The following is a 20115-nucleotide window of genomic DNA, read 5'->3' as shown; positions in this document are numbered from 1 at the left end:
GACTAAACAACGTTATTTGTAAAGAGTTTTGCAAAACTTAAAGCACAGTATAAATGTTAGTTATTATAATACAGGCATCTAGATGGCGCAGTGCATAGAGCAATGGTCCTGTACTCAGGAAGATCCATCCTAAAACACTTCCTCACTGTGTGACCCTGAGTAAATCACTTAATCCTTGACTGCCTCAGTTTCTCCAATTGTAAAGTGAAGATAATAATAGCAACTGCCTTCTAGGGTTGTGAAGATCAAATGAGATAACATTTGTAAAGTGCTTAGCAGTGCCTGGCACACATAGTAGGTGCTTGGCACACATAGTAAGTTCCAATAAATTCTGGTTCCATGCAATTCCCTTTAATGCTAATACCTTCCCTTGTTGATTATGTCTAATTTATCCTATATGTCTTCTTAGCTGTTTGTGTGTTGTCTCTCCCATTAAAGTGTGAGCTCCTTGGGAGCAGGGACTGAGTTTAATTTTTTTGTGTCCTCAGTTCTTAGCACAATCCTGGCATGTAGTAGGTGCTTAATAAATATTTGAGGACTGAAGTAATAAATATTTCTATAATTCATGTAATTAGAGCTGTCTAAAAGTTAGAATGGGCTGCTTTGGGAAGTGATGCATTCCTCATCACTGGAAATCTAGGGCAGAACCTGAATGGTTGTTTAGACAATTCTTGTCTAGGTATAGATCAGATGAGACAATCTCTGAGATCCTTCCAAAGGAGATTCTAGAATCTGCTATTTGTGACCTTGGGTGAGTCATTGATCCTAATCTGGAATTTGGTTTCTTACCTGTGAAATGAGTGTTAGATTAGATAATTGCTTAAATCCTTTCCTATTCTCAGTATGTACTCTATGCCTTGTTCTTATGCTCCTCTTTATGCTGCCATACCTTGCATATAATAGATGCCGAATAAATGTCGATTAAAGTGATTAGTCCAAGTTTACTTGTAATGGGCTGGGCCCTGAACCCATGCGTTCTGATTCACACTTCACAGACTAAACTGCTTCCCCTGTTTCACTGCTCAAACTTTTCTCAGAGTTACCTGACTGTCTTCTTTCTCTGAACTTATGGTACTTATTATCTATGCCAATACTTTGGCACATAGTGTATGCGATCTCACGATGCTTATTGATCTGTGATTCAAATCTCATTATTATTTCACTTCTAAATCTCATTTTGAGGCTGTCTTTCTCCTCAACTAGAGTGTAAGGTCCTTGAGAGCAAGGCCTGAGAATCTCTCGTTTGTACCCAGACATAGCACCTTTCCTAGTGGAAATTCTCAATAAAACTGCCTGTCTGCCTGACTAAATGAGTATAAGGAATAGCCGTCTGATTTGTGTCCTTAAAAATAATTTTTTTTGGTCTGATCTATGGACACACTGATTAGAGTTCTGTATTGGTCTCTCTGCCAAACATGCTGCGGGTGTGGGGGGGGGTAAACAGAGCTGGATCTGCCTCTGTCATTTGGACATTGACCTGTGTGACCTTGGTCAGGTCCCTTAACTCCTCTGTGCTTCAGTTTCCTCATTTGTAAAATGAGGTAGAACTAGATGGCCTCTGAGATCCCTTTCTGCTTTTAATCTACAGCCCTTCCACCTAAACAGCATCTCCTTTCCTCTCTAGTCACACTGTTTCTTCCCATAATGCATCTTAATGAGTGGTAGTTAGAGCATTCAGAGAAACATGTACTAGCTAAAAATGGAGACTCTCTGGGATAGGCAAGAAAGCACGTGATGTTTCATAGCCATATTTTGGTTTAACAGTAACGACCATTCTGGTGCTGTGGTAACTACTGTTTCTTAGGAGGAAATAGGACCTTAGTTCTCTACCATACTATTCCTAACTGCTGCAGAACTGTTTAGTATCTATTCAGCTGGTGATTTCTGGCTAACCTTTAGCCTACATAGAAATGGATATATTTATTTGTAAGACTGTGGGAAGAGGGACATAACCTGATTGTTGGCTTTAAAAATGGGATCAAAGATTTGTTCTGAGATGCGAGCAGCTGTTCAGTTGAGAGCAGAAAGATGACTGGGCTATAAGAGAATTGTCTGTATCCTGGATCAAGTTCGGTCACTAACATGCCTCCTGACTTTGGCCAAATCGCTTCCCATCAGATTCTTTATCCATAAAACACATGCAGTTGGATGAAATGCATTTCTAATGGTCTATCATTTTATACGGTAAAATGAAGACGGTAATACTTGTGCCCAATTTTACAGGGTTCTTTTGAGTATTACATAAGATAATGGAAGTAAAAATGTCTCTTAAAAATAAAATGCTAAAAAAAATAAAGTGCTATATGAATGGAAGTATAGGTCCTGTGAGGACTGGTAGGTGGCCCAGTGGATAAAATGCTGGATTTGGAGTCAGAAAGACTCATCTTCCTGAGTTCAAATCTGGCCTCAGACAGTTAGCTGTGTGATCCTGGGCAAGTCACTCAACCCTGTTTGCCTAGTTTTCTCATCTGTAAAATGAGCTGGAGAATCAAATGGCAAACCACTCCAGTATCTTTACCGAGAAAAGAGAGTTGGACACAACTAGAAATGACTGAACAACAACAGAGGAGACCCTGTGAAGGATGGATGGATGGAAAGAGAAAGAGATAGAGACAGAGAGGGAGAGGGGATAAATAAGTGGAGAGGGCTCGTAACTAGAGAAGCGGACACTAAATGATGATTATTCTTATGCACAGAAACTACAGAAACTGCCTATTAAGTAGAGGGATTGTGATCCGTATTCACAGAGGAATGACCCCCTAACAATGGCAGATCCTTGAAGTAAGTCGTATAAATTGTTTGATAACTTTCATATAAAGTAACTTTGATAACGATATACTTCAACTCCTACCCTACCCTAATATGCGCATCACATTACAAAGTGTATTATAAGGATCTCTGCTCATGTCTTATGTCCCTACCAGAATACGAGTTCTATGGGATAGGACATGTCTGCCAAATCTTTCCTGTGCCTAGCACAGAACAATTTAGTTCAATTCGATTCAACCGTTGCACTTACTATGTGCCTGGTGCTGTGGTATGGCTCTAGGAGCAGAAAGACAAAAGTGAAAATAATCTCTGCCCTCGAGGCACTCACATTTTGTTTATATGCTTGACTTCATTAAACAAGGCTGAAAAGTATTTCATTCTTTATATAAATTTGATATATTTATATAATTTATTTATATTGTTATATTAAATTAATTATTTATATAATTTATATATAAATATATTTCTATAAATAAATTAATAATTTAATTTGAAGGTAAATGTAAATATAACTAGTAGCTATTACTATTTTTTTTTTGGAGGGGTGGAGGGCAAGGCAATTGGGGTTAAGTGATTTGCCCAAGGTCACAGAGGTAGTAAATGTGTCAAGTGTCTGGATTTGAACTCAGGTCCTCCTGACTCCAGGGCTGGTACTCTACTCACTGCACCACCTAGCTGCCCCTAGAGTACTGGGCCTGGAGTTTCAACCTGAGTTCAAATCTGTCTTCTGACACTTATTAGCTGTGTGACCCTGGCCAAGTCACTAAACCTCTGTTGACTTAATCCACTAGGGAGGGAAACAGCAAAACTCTCCCATATCTTGCCAAGAAAACTCCATGGACGATGTCCACGAGGTCATGAAGAGTCAGACATGGCTGAACAACAACCTCAGAAGGAAGTGAAGAACCTTCTTATATTACAAAACCGCCCTGGTTCAAGAGCTCATAGGCACACCACAAAGTGCTGCGCTACAACCCCGGGGATTGGAGCTACCAAAACAGGTTGGCTCCTTCTCTGCATCCTATAGTACTTTTAGAGAATTGACTAGCGCTCCTAGGGGGAAACGGATTGGTCACAGGTACACAGCCAGAATATGTCAGACTTGGGACCTGAAAACAGGTCTTTCTGGCTCTGAGGCCATGATCTATCCACTATCTCCTGCTGTCTTTATAACCTATATAACTTCGTATAAGGCAGTGAATAGAGTGCTAGGCCCAGAGTCAGGGTCAGATCCAGCCTCAGACACGTATAGCTGTGTGGCCCTGAGCAAGTCACTTAACCCCGGTCCGTGTAAAATAGGATAGTAATAGCAGCTACATCAACCCTCAATAGGGTGGTGTGAGGATCCAATGAGATAAGAATTGTAAAGTGATTGGTGCAGTGCACACAGTAAGTGCTAAATAAATGCTTATTGCCTGCCTTCTGTTTTCTCTTCCATGTGTATACCTTGGGCCAGATTAGAATAAGCCACTATATACCTAAAGAATTTCTCCCAGAAAAGCTATTGCATTTTTCTCTGCCCTATTCCCCTCTTATCCCCTATTCCAGTCCTATCCTTTCTTCTTTGTCCACATGACCATCAATTACAGTTGAGAGAGGGGGCCGCAGGGAGGCGGCAGGAAGAGAGGGAAGAGCAGTTGCTGGGGAGGCCACCTTGGTGATAAGGCCCTACCGGTTAACATTCACTTAGACCGGACAGGAAAATAGAATAACAGGATCACAGATTTAGGGCAACTAGGTGGTGCCCATTGCATAGAGTGCCTGGCCTGGAGTCAGGAAGACTCATCTTTCTGAGTTCAAATCTGACCTCAGACACTAGCTGTGTGACCCTGGGCAAGTCACTAACCCTGTTAGCCTCAGTTTCCTCATCTGTAAAATGAGCTGGAGAAGGAAGTGACAGACCGTTCCAGTATCTCTGCCAAGAAAACCTCAAGTAGGGTCATGAAGAGTCGGGCATGACTGAAACAAAACAGTGACAACAACGGCAAAATCAGATTCCGAGCTGGAAGTGACCTTTGAGGTCTGTGAATCCAACCTCTTCATTTTCTAGAGAACGAGAGACAAAGAGAGACTGAGAGACAGACTGAGAGAGATGAGACAGACAAAGAGAGATTGAGACAGAGACAGAAAGAGAAACAGACACACAGAGAGAATTAGAATCGAGACAGAGAGAAAGAGACAGAGAGAGAGAGAGACACACACAGAGAGACAGCAAGAGAGAGACAGAGACAGAGAGAGACAGAGAGACAGACAGATAGACATAGAGGTGGGTGACTTGCCTGAAGTCTGAGCGAGTAGGCAGCAGAGTCAGAAAACGAAGCCCACTTGCTGGGCTCTAAATCCTGACCTCTTTCCTTTACCTCTCAAGTCACAAAGTCCAAGGAATAATGGCAACCAGGTCAGGGTGAAGTGAAACCTGGCAAGTGGCATAAACAAAGGCATACCTCGGACTGAAGGAAATTTTAACTGTGCTCTCCCTCTTTCCTCTTATTTCTTTTTTATTCAGTTGCCATGGGAATCTATGGGTGAGATCTCTGTGAGTCCTGAGCAGCAGCCAACTGTGCACTGGAAACAGTACAGTGTGTGGGGGGAGGAGCGCTCCAGGCTCCCCTTCCCCACTGAGCAGTGTGACCATGGGCGAGTCACTTAAATTCGCTGGGCCTCAGTTTATCATCTGTTAAGGGAGATGTTGATATTGGTCCTCACAGGGCTGTTGGGAGGAGAGTGCTTACTAAATCTGGAAGCACTATATAAATAGGAGTGATCTTTTTAAAATCTGTATGGAATGTGGGAGTGGAGAGTGTACAATCCCTTAGTGTTTTCTAGCTCTAAAGCCTATGATTCTCAGCCTAGAAATGTGAGGGATAATAAGAGAAGGCAAAGATAGCAAGGGAATTTATGGGTCTAGGAGCTCTTGTATTTCTCTCATGACTGTTTTCCAATATAACTCAGCCCTTTCCCCTACCTGAGATGCCTAACCTTACCCTCCCCCCCCAAACTGAAGCCATTTGAAAAACGATGATGGCTACTATTATTTACTTTGTAACTGAATTAAATGCTTCCGTGACTTAATAATTGAAGTCAAATGAACAGAATATGGGTGGAATACTAGTAAATGTGGGCGAGGCCACTGCAAATGTTTGTAGATCAGAGAGAATTAGAGTTTTTGAAACCATAGTCAGTGCTGGGTTCATCTAATCACGTAAACAGGAAATAATAACTGATATTTAATAAAGTCTACAAAGCATCTTACATACATTGTTTCACTTGAGCCTCTCCTCAGACCCTGAAAAATGGCTCTTGCAGGAGTGTGTCCACATTTGAAACTCAGAGCAGTTAAGTCACTTGTCCACGTAACACAGCTAATAGTTTTCCAAGGTGGGATTGAAATCCAGATACTGGATCTAAATCCAACATTGTCTCCACTATGCCATGGATTTTCATTGCCTGAGGACCGTTGTCTGGCCTTTGACCCATGGTTACTGCTAATGTACAGAAGTTCTGTGGACCTCTGGATCCCAAGTAGACCTTGGCAGTTGGCCCTAGGATTTTGAGAGCGCTCCTAAATTGGGCCTGTCCTTTGTAGATCCAGAAAGCATTAGGTAAATTCTCCAGGGCATCTGCTCCAGTCCAATTTGCACAACTCTGTCTCCATCTTCATCTCTGCTTGTGTGTGTTCCATCAGCAAAAGGTCATTCTACCCCCTGTGGCCCATGTAGTGTTTGAGACCCCAAATAAGCTTTTCAATCAATAAATGGAAAACTACTACTGTTAGTAATTAGAAGGACCCGGGAAAGCACGGCATTTGAGGCAATCAGATTTCATTTAATTTACTAATGGCTTTTGGGAGCTGTAGAGGCTAGGGCTATGTGATAATTTTGCCCTTTCTCAAATGCACAGAGACTTTGATCCAGCCTTGTCCTGTGCTTTAAACAGTCCCCTTTTCTTTGCCATGTATATTACACTCTGTCCGGATTAAGTGAAGATCAGTCTACTGGATATATCACTGCCAGTCAGAAACAGAAGACATTGGAGACACGGCCTTGTGTCAAAATATGGCCGTTAAAGATGATGCACGAAGAAGGGGAGCAAAAGATGCTGATGCACCTAAAGTGGGAACTGGCCCACAGAATTCCCCTTCAACTGCTTTGGAAGTTAGTGGTAAACACAACTTTCTTTCGGACCGTACTGGAATGTATCTAGCCTTGAAAGCAGATAACCCTTTTTAGACTTAAAAACATAGAGTCACTTGAACAGGGTGCTCCCATTTCAACTTGGTGCTGCAATACCCAAAGAACCTTGATTTCCTTGGTGTTGGTATTCTCTCCACCACTGCAGATTGCAACTCTTCCATGCCTTAGGATCTCGAACTGGAAGGGATCTTAGAGATCTTCTAGCCCAATCTCTCATTTTGTAGAAGAGAAAATGGAGGTAAATTGGATTTGGAGTCAAACTTAATCCAACTTAATTAATTGTTAATAATTAACAATCCAATTTACTTATCCAACACCATAGGATTATAGACTTAGAGCTGTAAGAGACCTTAGAAGGTAATCTAGTTCCAACCCCTCATTTTACTGAAGGAGAAACTGAGACCAAGGAGAAGTTAAATGACTTGCCCAAGGTCACATGGGTAGGAAATAGGAGATAGAGAGAGGTAGTGAGCATTTGAACCTGTCTTCTGGCTCCAAATCCAGTGTTCAAATTTTTTTTTCACTTGATGGTGATGGTCAGAGGTGTGTGGTGTGGTGTGTGTGTGTGTGTGTGTGTGTGTGATGTACTTTTCTCATAGAGTTAGGCTGTTTATGTGATAAAAGACTTAGATAATCATTGGATTATATTTCCAGTCTTTCCAGCTTTATAGGACCTGCCAGAAATTGTACTCTGCTATCAAAGCCTTTGAGAACCTGGGGTTACTTGTACCCCACAATGAGGTATTGAAGTCATTTTAAAGATAGAATGAGTAGGCTGCGGAAGATAAGCTACTGAATATATATTCTCCTATTCTCTTGTCTATCTTCCAGCCATAAAATCTCAATGGGAATGCAGAAACTCATCTAAAATGGTTTCAGACATTTTAAACCCCAACCCATGCCAAATAGTTTTGGCCTCTCCCCCATGCTGGGACATACTTACTCAATGTATTTGAGGGAGATCTTTTGGGTTTGCTTGGTGGTGACAGTGGCGATGTACATTTGCAATGCTGCCAGACGCAGGGCGATGTCATATTTCAGCTCTGGCCCAAATCTCTCCTGTACCACATCATTACAGCTCTGCAAACAAACCAGCAGAGGGAGCATCATGTTAAGCAATCTGGATTCACGATTTTCTCTTGTAACCTCAGGAACAGGTGATGTATTTTTCCAAAGTGTTCAAACACCTCCTCCTTCACCCCGACCCCCCCTCCCCCAACCAAGGAGGTGGTTCTGCCCTCCTTATTGGCAAAATGCCAAATGTTTTTAATTGAATTGCATCTGTGAGCACAAGGACAACACAAGGGTGATACCAGACATGTTATTTACTGACTTGTTTTCCCTTTAAAGAATTAGTAATTTGGATGCAGAATTTCAAAACAGGTGCTTCGAATGAAGGTGCGAACCATATACTGACACGAATAGTGGCATACACTTTTACAATATGCTGTGAGAGATGCAAAGCTGTCTACCGGGAGGAGACCTCTAAGGCACAATCTATGCATGTGTGGTGTTCAGCTTACATAGCCAGAGATGGCACCTAGGTATTTGAAGATCAAAATAATGACTCAGTAGGGTTTGTTCAGACTTTCACTCTCTTTATAATGTACTGTTGAACATTTCATGTATTTCATTTATTCAAGAAAACCACATTCCTTTCCAGTTTTCTTAAAAACTGTTTTAAGTCTTCTCTCAGGCTCAGGGGACTATGGCTTGACATTATTTAGAAGACATTGGCAGGGCTGGTGAGGGCAAGGAGGAGATGAGGATAATTGGAATGCCAAATGGAAAAGGGATATTTCTCTTTATTCCACAAAAAAACCTCAGTGGGAAGTAGTCATCATGTGATGGACATACCTCACAATGTGGCATCTACCAAGAGTACCTGAGTCCTGAGATAGGGAAGAGTCATAAGAATGTAAATTCAGAACAGGAAGGGACCTTAGAAGTCATCTAGCCTAACCCCACTCGTTCTACAGATGAGGAAGCTGAGGTCCAGAAGGTTGTGACTTGTCCAAGGTCATACAGGTAGTCAGTGGCAGGGCTGGAGTTCAAACTCAGGTTCTTTGACCCCAAATCCAATACTATTTCTATTTTGCTTCACTGGTCTCCATGGACCAAGGCACCCTTGGAGTTGGAATTAGGTCCAACTATGAGTTGATGAAGTCTTCAGAAGGTCTTCATGGCTTCCTATTAGGATCCTGACTATGGGAACATCTTAAAAATAGATGAAAATGTGTTACTAAGTCCACAGACATATTGGCCCTGGCTATCTCATTATACGATTCAGAACATGTCTCTGACGAAGATGAAGCAGTGAACAGTGGTGGAAGCTTGTGTACAAAAGAGGCAGACAGGGGCAGCAGAGAGCAGAAGGAGTTGCAGCCTGTGGGTCATAAAGGATCAATGCAAGAAATATCCTCAGTCAGGGGACAGAACCAAGAGAACATTGTATACAGTTACAGCCACATGGTACAATGACTAACTTTTGTAGACTATATAACACTAAGTTTAAGACAACTCCAAAAGACTCATGATGGAAAATGCTATCTACATCCAGAGAAAGAATAACGGTCTGAATGCAGATCGAAGCATACTATTTGCTCTTTCTCTTTGGTGTTTTGCTTCTTCTTTCTTGTAGTTCATTATGTTGCTTCTAATTCTTCTTTGCAACATGACTAATGTGAAAATATGTTTAATGTGAATGTATATGTAGAGCCTATATCAGATTACCTGCCATCCTGGGGAGGGAGGGGAGGGAGTGGGGGGGGAGAAAATTTGGAACTCAAAAGCTTATGGAACTGAATGTTGTAAACTAAAAATAAATAAATACATTTTTTAAAAAAAGCTTACTGATTAGGAAAAAAAGGAGATGAAGGACAAACCAGTAGCAACAGAATAGCAGGTATGGAGTTTGTTAGATGAAATTTCTGGTCTTTCTCATCTACTCGTTTATTTATGCCGTAAACATTTTTGCATGTACTTATCTCACTGTTGTGTAAGCTCGTTGTTAAATAGCAGTTGTTTCATTCTTTGTTCTTGTATCCCTAGGGCCTGACACATAGTAATACTTGCTTATTGATAGAAACATTACCTTCTTCCATTTATACTGTCTCTATTCTTGGCTTTGCCCACTGACCCCTTATCTGAAGGCTGAAGATGTCATCAGACTTGTGAGAGTAAGAAGACCTGGACCTGGGCCATTTGAATGAGTAAATCTTACAAAGTTCCCTGGGCCACAGATGAGACAAGCAAGAAGAGGAAAGGGCGTTTTCTCAGCTTCTTCAGTGCTATGATTGCCCTTCTTCTGTTGGCCTCTATAATAGTAGTTTTTAAAAATCAAATTTTATTTTATTTTCATGAAGATAAATCTGCCTTCTCACTCTTCTTTCCCCCTTTCTCCTTTGAGAAAGGAAGAAAAACCAAAACCCTTGTTATAAACATGGTCAAGCAAAACAAATTCCTGTATTGTCTATGTTCACCAAAGTGGAGTCTATACCCTGAGTCTCATCTCCGCCTCAGGAGGTGGGTAACATGCTTCATGATGAATACTTTTGGAATTATGATTGGCCACTGTACTGAACAGAGCTCCTAAGTCTTTCAAAAATGTTTGTCTTTACAATATTGTTGCTACTGCATAAATTGTTCTTCTAGTTCTAATCACTTCACTCTGCATCAGTTTATACAAGTCTTCCCAGATTTCTCTGAAACAGTCATTTCTTACAGCATGATACTGTTTCATCCCATTCATAGACTGTAACTTGTTTACCCATTTGCCAGTTGATGGGCACCCTACCAGTAAACATTCTTTGTTACTACAAAAAAGTGGTTATATGTCCTCTTTCTTTGATCTCTTTGGGTTATAGACCTCATAGGGATATCACTATAAAATTTGTTGATTTTTTTACATCTCAGAGTTGGGGACCACCGTTGCTTGGGTTCCCTAGAGTCACTTCAAACTTCTTGAACAGTGAAGGAAATACTCACTTCTTTCTTCCCTCTCCCCCCCCCCAGGGCTGCTTCTATGACACTTGAGAGTCCCTCAGAATTGGGGCTGAGTCTATTGATATCCCTTTCTCCTGTCCCCTTAAAGCCCATTTTTTGGTAGGAGCTGTCGGTCACTTACGTTATTTATCAATGAGTCACATACATCATATAACAAATTCATTGGGGAGATAGTCTGAATTGTTAAAATATCTATATTATAGAATATTTGTAAAGAGTTTTTATTAATTTTAAATACATCCCAAAACAAAAACTGATTAGGACAGTGGAAGAAGATATGCATTTTGGGTAATGTCAGGTTCTCTCTCTCTCTCTTAGGTTTTTCTCTTTGCTATAGGAAATGGTTCAATCTGGAGACTATTGGGCAAGGAGAGTGGACATTTCCCAGAGACTATTGTGATAGGGAAGATGAAAGAGGAGGGCAGGGAATCAAATGTATTTATTTAAAAGAAAAAAAAAGCCTAATGGCCAGCAAAGTACTTTCCAAATAGAGGTACTACCCAGGGCCTGCTGTGATGGAGAGATAAATGTAATTTACAACTGCATGTTAATTGTTAATATGCAAATGAGTATTATTAAAGTGCTTGAAAATATTTTGTTCTCTTGAGTAGGTTATACATTCTTGTTATTTTGTTTAGTGATCAATTCCTTTCTTCATAGAGAGCACGAAGGTCAATTTCAGTCCAGCCCATGTCCATATTATTATGCCTATGAATGAGTGCAGCCTGAATTAATTCGCTTTTACTGTAAATTTATGTTAAATTCTGTGAACTAGCGATTAGTTGACAATATTTATGCTGACACTTCTATTTTTTAACCTAACAGTTTGTTTATTTAAGTAATCGTTAGTGTCCTCATTAAGGGCTTCTGGTACTTTAAATTGTTCCCTCTTTGTCTTTTCCTGGCAAAATTATGCATTATGCTTGTATTTACTCCTCTGTTCCCTGGATGAATTTTGAATGCATTTGGAGCTTCTGATAAGAACCCCAACCATCAGTTAAATAAGTAAGTCACTGGATTAAGACTAAGCTGCTTATGGGTGTGCATTAGATGATGGACTTCTGTCATCATATATGCATATCTATGTCTAATCACATATAAGCAAGGGCAGGCTTTGGATGTGAAAAGCTGGAGACAGAGGAATCCTACTTCTTCATTTCTTGATAGTGGTATATGTATGATATATATCACATAATAAATATAAAAAAATAATACATAAAAATATATTATGTATAATAAACACAAATTAATACATGTATATCATATATAATCATAAATATATTCTATATATAATCATTATAAACATGTAAATAAATATGTTATATCATACAACAAATACAAATTAAATATTATATAAGAAATATTAATATATAAATGTGTGTGTGTGTATATATATATATATACTATATACTATATATATATATATATTATATAATATTATATATATATATGAAAGAGGTCATTTATATACCACTATCAAAATGTGAAGATGTAGGATTACTTTGCCTCTGGCTTTTAACATGCAAAGGCTATTTATTCCTGCTTATAAGATTAGACACAGGCATGCATATATGATGACAGAAATTCAAGATCTATCTGATGCATATAAATAACAACTTATTCTCAACCTGAAAATAAACAGAAAAACCTACGAGTGAGAACTAATGTTGGAAATAACAGAGAAAACCTGAAGACTGAGGACTATAGAAACTATAAAGTCATTCATTGGCTGCTGATGGTTCTGTCTCACACACACACACACACACACACACACACACACACACACACACAGAGCTGTTCAGTCATTTCAGTCATGTTTGACTCTTTGTGACCCCATTTGGGGTTTTCTTGGCAAAGATACTGGAGTGGTTTGCCATTTCCTTCTCTAGCTCATTTTACAGATGAGGAAACTAAGGTAAGCAGGGTTAAGTGACTTGCCCAGTGTCACACTGCTAGTAAGTGTCTGAGGCTGGATTTAAACTCTCAAAGATGAGTCTTCCTGGCTCCAGGCCTGGCAGTCATCGAACTGTCGTACTGGCCTTTATTTCTTGCTTTTACACTTGACTTCTCTGTTCTTGAAGTAATGACTGGTCACTTAAGCTAGAATATCACTACTGTAGCAGAGGAATCATGACAATATAGGTTCCTGGTATGGGTAAATTCTAATAAAACAGTCTTCTCAGCAGAGAACAATATTTTACTTGAATTAATTACAAGGTGACTCCTGGTTATTTGGCACGTTCAATGAAGAGATATTCTGGACATGGGAAGGCACTGAAAAATCCAGAAGGTAACTTTTCACTTGTCAAAAACTTTATTCAAACTGGATTTCTTTTTTAAAAATGGAAATCTTTCTAAAATATCAAGGCCTGCCTTTGTAAGTTGAGGACACTGAATGTGATTAAACCTTTTCTTGATGACTCAGGATCTTTAATATTAAATATGGGTTTCTCCTTCAGCATCATATATAAAGTAAACCATTGCTTTGCATGGCTTACTGAAGGAAGGAGGCTTAGTTTGTCCTTTCACTTTTTTGTCCTCTCCTTTTTTTTCTGTCCTTTTCCCCTTTCTGATTGGTGAGGTCTTGTCAGTCACAACCCTGATTGGTGAGGTATTCTCAGTCATAACCATCAGCAGCCAAGCATAGCACTCCTTTCCTTAGGTAGATGACTTCATACTCCTGTAGTCCTCAGTCTTCAGGTTTTCTCTGCTATTTCCAACACTAGTTCTCACCCACTGGCTTTTCTGGTTACTTTCAAGTTGACAATTATTATGGATTCTTAAAGGCCCCAAGCATGAAATTACCAGAGAGGTGAGGTGCTACTCAATCAGTTAGCATTTATTAAGCACCTATTATGTACCAGGCATTGTGCTAAGAATTGGAGATACAAAAAAAGTCAAAGAAGAGATCTTGACCCCAGGGCACTTACAGTCCAATCATGGGGATGGGAGCGGGAGAGAAAACATGCATACTACTATGTACAAACAAGATATATAGGGGATAAATTGGGATAGTCTCAGAGGGAAGGAACTAAGGTTAAGTAGGACTGGGAAAGACTTCTTATAGAAGGTGGGATTTTAGCTGAAACTTAAAGGAGAAGTGTTCCAGGCATAGTCAGTCATGCTAGTGTATAACTGAATAAAACTTTACATTCAAATGATATATAATGGGCAGTTGGTGAAGAAGAATATAAATTCTTTCCTGAAAAAGAAGCTCTATGAATGGTCTACGTCAGGGGTGGGGAACCTGTGGCCTTGAGGCCACATGTGTCTCCCTAGGTCCCCAAGGGCAGCCCTTTGACTGAATCCAAACTTCACAGAACAAATTTGTTCCACTTTTCATCTGCAGCTTTGCTTGGTTTGAACTCTCCGGTGTGTCATCTGCCCCTCCATGCTCACTGGTGTGTCCTCTCCTCTTCCCAGCTTCCTTTGGTGCGTTCTTTTCCCCCATTAGATTGTAACCTCTTTGAGGGCAGGGATTGTCTTTAATTTTCTTACTTGTATCCCTACTACTTAGCACTGTGCCTGACTTATATTAGGTGTTTAGTAAATTGAATTTATCGAATAATACATTTGAGGTTACATGTGGTGAGAAGAGGCAAAAGAAGTCCTTCAATGAAAGAACATAAAAGAGTTACATGCATAGCATATATAACACATATATGGTATATATCATATATATAAATATATAATAACAAACCAGTCATATTTTTCACATACCTGCACATATAGATACTCGAAAGCAACTGGATCTCTTCTCAAAAGGTCAATGGGATCCTTTGGGACAAAGCTAATTCGGAAAAGACATCTCATCTTATGGGAGCTGGGTCTCTGTGTCACCTAAGACATTGAATCAATGACACAAAAATCTTTCAATGCTAGAAGCAGAAAGAAGGTCATCATCAAAGGACACTAAAACAATGCTTTCTCTTTCCTGAATAAAGCATAAATATTTGAAGTTCATTAGAGAGCAGCATTATTCCAGTTACTCACACTTTGCAATCCATTCTCTTGTTTTCTTTTAAGTATTTACATTACAACTGAATATTCTTCCCGACGTATGTATCCCATAGTGTAAACAGTTAGGAAGGAATCACATGCATTCCTCATCACTCATTGTCTATTGGAATCCTATCTAAGGGCATGGAAAGATACCTCAGAGGAAGCTAGGATTGCTGGAAGATTTGGTACTTACATCAAAATTTAAGGTTCACGCTTTTCAATTAGTTTCAAGTTCTGTGATTTGAGGTCATTTAAATGACAAGCTTAACATTCCAAATAGTTTAAAAGATTTTGAAAGCCAACTAAAAGACAAAGCAATTCGCTAACCAATTCATTCTTACTGAAAACAATAAACTTAAGAGCCTAATGAAACAAGACGAAATAAAATTTAAATTCAAAACAAATTACAGAATGGTCTGGTTCAATTTTTCCAACTGCTAGTTATTGGCAAATTTTTCTCAATTCGCAAAATTTTTGTAATTGATTATTTTTATTTCTTAAAAGTTGTGAACTTTAAAAACTTACAAGTGTCCCATTTATCTTGCTTTTTTCACCTTTAGATCCATTCTTCTTTCCAGTTACCTATCTCTTACTTGATACTCTGACATCCACCTAACTGAGATGGTGGGGAGTGTAAGTGGTCCACAGCAGAGTATTTATGTGTTTTTCAAGGCCACATTATAGACTGGATTGGGAAATACTTATCTAATGAGTGGAGCAGTATAGTGGGGTTCATAAGAGATAATAAGGAATTCAGTACTGGGCCAGAACAATATTGCATCCATCCCTTATTCCATCTCTGACCATGGTATTAAGGGGTATTTTTTCAGAAGTTCTATTTGCTTTTTGTAACACTGACCAGAAAAGGTCAGGGTTGTATCCATAGCATCCCTAGTTTCCCCTTAGTATCAGTTACAGTTACTATGCATGAATTGATCTAAAACCTTGCCTCTTTATTGTTTTTCATCTCCTATCACTTCTTGAGCTAATAAAGTCCATATTCACTTCTGAACTTTTCATGATGGTAAAGCCATAAATCATATGCATTTGTCTTGCCAAGAATAAGCCAGTTCTGTCACTGACTTGTTGTATGCCCCATGGCCAATCATTTCTGAAACTAAGATTTTTCATCTTTGAATTACTGCCAGTCTCATAGTGACCCTTCCCCTCAATTCCTTTTTCTAGGAGTGACAGATAATGTGGAACTGACCAATGAAAATCTCCTTAAGGCACCCTTCAAATCTTTGCCATAGAAGGAACTGTTGAAAAGAGAAATGAGAATAATAACAAAGGCTTCCTTCTCTACCTGCCCTGCTCCCCCTCTACTTTGCAGAAGTGATAGGGATTAGATTTTAGAAATTAATTAGTATAATTTGACCATTGCTCTGAATTCATTAGAAGAAGGTAACAGCAAGAAGACTAGAGTCTGGCTGAAAGCGCTTTTTCATCGAAAACCTCAGTAAATACTCTGTTTAACACACAATACACTTCATAAGGCACAAACGAATATTAAACTGTTTGCATTGTCTAAATGTCAGATTGACATTAAATCAGTGTGTATTAATTATTTTTAAACACATTTGCTTAAAAATCCCTTGAGCATTTTCGTCAAATTCAAATGCTTGGAAAAGATGTTGCATTACTTTGCTGCATGGCTCAGTTGAAAGGGGCCTGGATTTTAAATCACAAGAACAAAGTTCAAATCTTGACTGTCTCACCTGTTATTTAGACAAGTCATTTCACCCCTTTGGGCTTCCTTATCTGTAAAATGAGGGGGTCAAGCTAAAGGATCCCTAAGTTTCCTTCCAGTGCTTGCATTCTAAGGCTTATAATTTCTTATAGACATTTCTCCCTAGATTTTCATACTTCAAAATATTTCGAATATATTTTTTCACATGTATTCATTGCTATGCATATATGTGTTTTATTTGTGGTCATTATGTTACAAAAATACTGTCAGAGGAAATATGCCTTGAAATAGATATTCCATCATGGGTCCTGATCCCAAAGGTCTTTCTTAGGCAGGTAAAGATTAGCGACTTTCTCTTTTCATTCTATCACTTCAGATTCAAAGATATAAACATTGGACACAAACTGCTGCAATAAAAAAAATTAGCACCATCTAGCTTTAGAAATGATTTTACAAACTCCTTTGCTTATCCAAATGAGCATAAAGATTTCCTTTATAGGTTATAGGCTAGCCTGTTCTGAAGGTTATCACCTAGAGACATCAAGTGGTTGAGAGACAGTTTTATATTAAACACAGTGCTGGTTTTATTAGCTTCACATTGTAGCAGCTGACATTTCACATGGGGGATTTAGTAAATCATTGGTTATTCACTACTGCTAAAGCATAAACAGATGCATTTGTTTCCAAGGGTAGGAGATCTGGGAGAGGGATTAAATGTATTTGGGGGCACATCTATATCTATACGCAGGCATCAGGAATAGCATATAAACGTGGAAAGCCTATGAGCATACAGATCAGTCTAAATGGCAACACATGACAAGTCCATCACAGTATGTTTGGCCTATTCCAATGAAGCAGAAATCTATAGGGGGACTGATAAATGGCAGTTAGATGAATGCTTTTAATTATTTACATACAAAATGCCTATGCATATATATATATATATATATATATATATATATATATATATATATATAAAGGCCTCTTTTTGTCATCTCTATCTTCTTTTTCTTCCAACTCTGGGCCACCCAACTTGACCTTATGTCTAAGAGTGGCCACCAGAAAATGTCTCCATCAACCTTCCACTCTGAGTCGATATCCTTGGACCTGCCTCCATTGTCCTCACTAGGATAGTGGATACAGAGTTTATGGTTGAATGGAGCAGGTAACAGGACTATTTGTCTTATCAGCAAACAGATGGTGATGACATGTTGGCAATAAGCAAGCCGGGGCTCATGGCAGCCTCACATATGCAGAGTGGGCAGAATTGAGGCAGGAATTTCAAGTTTTTAAAAATATTCTTAGGTTGCTACACAGAATGGAACACCATTTGACACAATCACAGTCTCATTTAAATAATATCAGAAACCTCTTTTTATTCTTTTTTTTAAAAGATTTGAAAAAAACAATTTTCCAAGCAAGGTAAATACTTCAGTATAAATATGGTTTTTCAGAGACATATCACCAATGAATAACCATAGAAGCCTTCAAAAACAATTGTTTATTAGACAAATGGACAGCTTATGAAAAATCGACTAAAGAGGAAATATCCTGAAGTGGGTAATCACTTATGGAGATCAGTAATTGGTGTTTCTTTCAGTGTGTAGAACAGTTAATTAATTTAAGTCATCTGAGAGATGGATAATACAGAAACTAGCCAATCCCTATATATATACATATATATCACTAATGACTAGTGACTACTTGAGTGTATTATTTCACAGACCTGAGTAAGAGTCTCCTGTTCATGTAGCAAGAGAAGTCTGCTTACAGCTCCTTCTGTCCTCTGTTCCAGCATCAGGGAAAAGTGTTCAATACACTTGATAGAAAGCTTTTCTTGAAGAGTTAAGATGACATCCTTATTAAGGAAACAGTTACAAGATGTTATCAAAATTGTATCAACACCCTCAATGAGTCTAGTGTGACCTAAAAGCTTTTCTAATTTAAGCTACAGATGTTTAAGTTCTATTTAGGTGAATCTGAGATCTGATGCTGGTGATAACTTCTGAGTCTTTTTTTAGAAGTTTTTTTATTTTTAAAAATGGCATTTTATTTTTTAAAATTACATGTAAAGACAGTTTTTCGCATTCATTTCTTTATAAGATTGAGTTCCATGTTTTCCTCCCTCCGTCCCTCCTCTCCAAGCAACAAGGAACTTTATATAAGCTATATATTAATATAGGAAATAATGTAAAACATTTTCACATTAGTCATGTTATGAAAGAAGAAACAGAACAAAAAGAAAAAAAAGCTATGAAAAAATAAAGTGAAAATAATATGCTTCAATTTGTATTTAGACTCCATCAGTTCTTTCTCAGGATGTGGATAGCATTTTTCATCATGAGTCTTTTGGAATTGCCTTGGATCATTGTATTGTCGAGAAGAGCTAAGTCACTCATAGTTGATCATTGCCCAATGTTGCTGTTACTGTGAACCATGTTTTCCTGGTTCTGCTCACTTCACTCAGCATCAGTTCATGTAAGTCTTTTCAGATTTTTCTGAAATCTGCCTGCTCATCATTTCTTATAGCACAACACTATTTCATTATATTCATATACCACAACTCGTTCATCCATCCCCCAGCTGATGGGCATTTCCTCAATTTCCAATTCTTTGCCACCACAAAAAGAGCTGCTATAAATATTTTTGTACATGTGGGTCCTCTTCCCTTTTTTATGATCTTTTTGGGATATAGACCTAGTGGATACTTCTGAGCCTTAAAAGATGGAGTTATGGGAACTAGAAACATGTGGTCCTCTCTCCCTGTCCCCCATACCAGACAAGGTCTTTTACGTTACTGAGTGCTAGAGAGGTTACTAGACAAATCTCTGTAGATGTGGAATTGTAGATTACTGACGTGAATCACATTATTAGAAAGGATTATAACAGATTTTCTAGTCTAGCCCAAGGAGGAATACACTTAAACCAGCCTTGAAACAGGCTTTGCTATTCTTAAATATATCCCATGAAGGGGATTCGATAAACACGCACCGACTCCAGGGTCTAACAATACTTCCTGTCAGGGAATGCTTCTTTTATATTTGTTTGTTACAACAGTTTATGACAGGTCTCCCTTCTTTACTTTTTTGTATACTTGAAAACTATTGTGTTACCCCTTAAGCTTCTCTTCTCCAAGATAAATCCTCTGTAGGTATTTAACATTTCCTCAGAGGTTTCATTGCCCAATCCTTTGACTCTTTTTGATTGTGCTCTTTTTGGCCCTCTTCATACCCTTTAAAAATGTGGAGCCCCAAATTACTCTCAATAGTGCCTTTGCTTAAACTGAATCTAATAGGAAGAGTCTTTCAGTTTAATTCAACAGTTATTGTCTCCTGTGTTCAAGATGCATGTTCCATTTTTTTTGAGACTGTGTCTACCTGTTTTGCCTGGGTCAGGTGTATAAAGGTCACTCACAAGCCTGATCTTACCTGTGTAAAGGTAAAGATGGCTTTGACT

The 20115-nt window shown here is 38.8% G+C and overlaps 1 protein-coding gene across 1 annotated transcript in view; it reads right to left on the bottom strand.

Moving 5' to 3' along the window:
- FRMPD4 (FERM and PDZ domain containing 4) overlaps window positions 1–20115 on the bottom strand; it is a 175273-nt gene that overhangs the window by 21961 nt on the left and 133197 nt on the right. The window contains 3 exon segments of the mRNA XM_036747287.1: window positions 7906–8042; window positions 14688–14807; window positions 18386–18517. Coding sequence (XP_036603182.1) covers window positions 7906–8042; window positions 14688–14807; window positions 18386–18517 — 389 coding nt within the window.

This window comes from Trichosurus vulpecula, chromosome 2 (genome assembly GCF_011100635.1).
Source record: "Trichosurus vulpecula isolate mTriVul1 chromosome 2, mTriVul1.pri, whole genome shotgun sequence".
Classification (NCBI taxonomy): domain Eukaryota; kingdom Metazoa; phylum Chordata; class Mammalia; order Diprotodontia; family Phalangeridae; genus Trichosurus; species Trichosurus vulpecula.
This window is presented reverse-complemented; position numbering and strand designations above follow the sequence as displayed.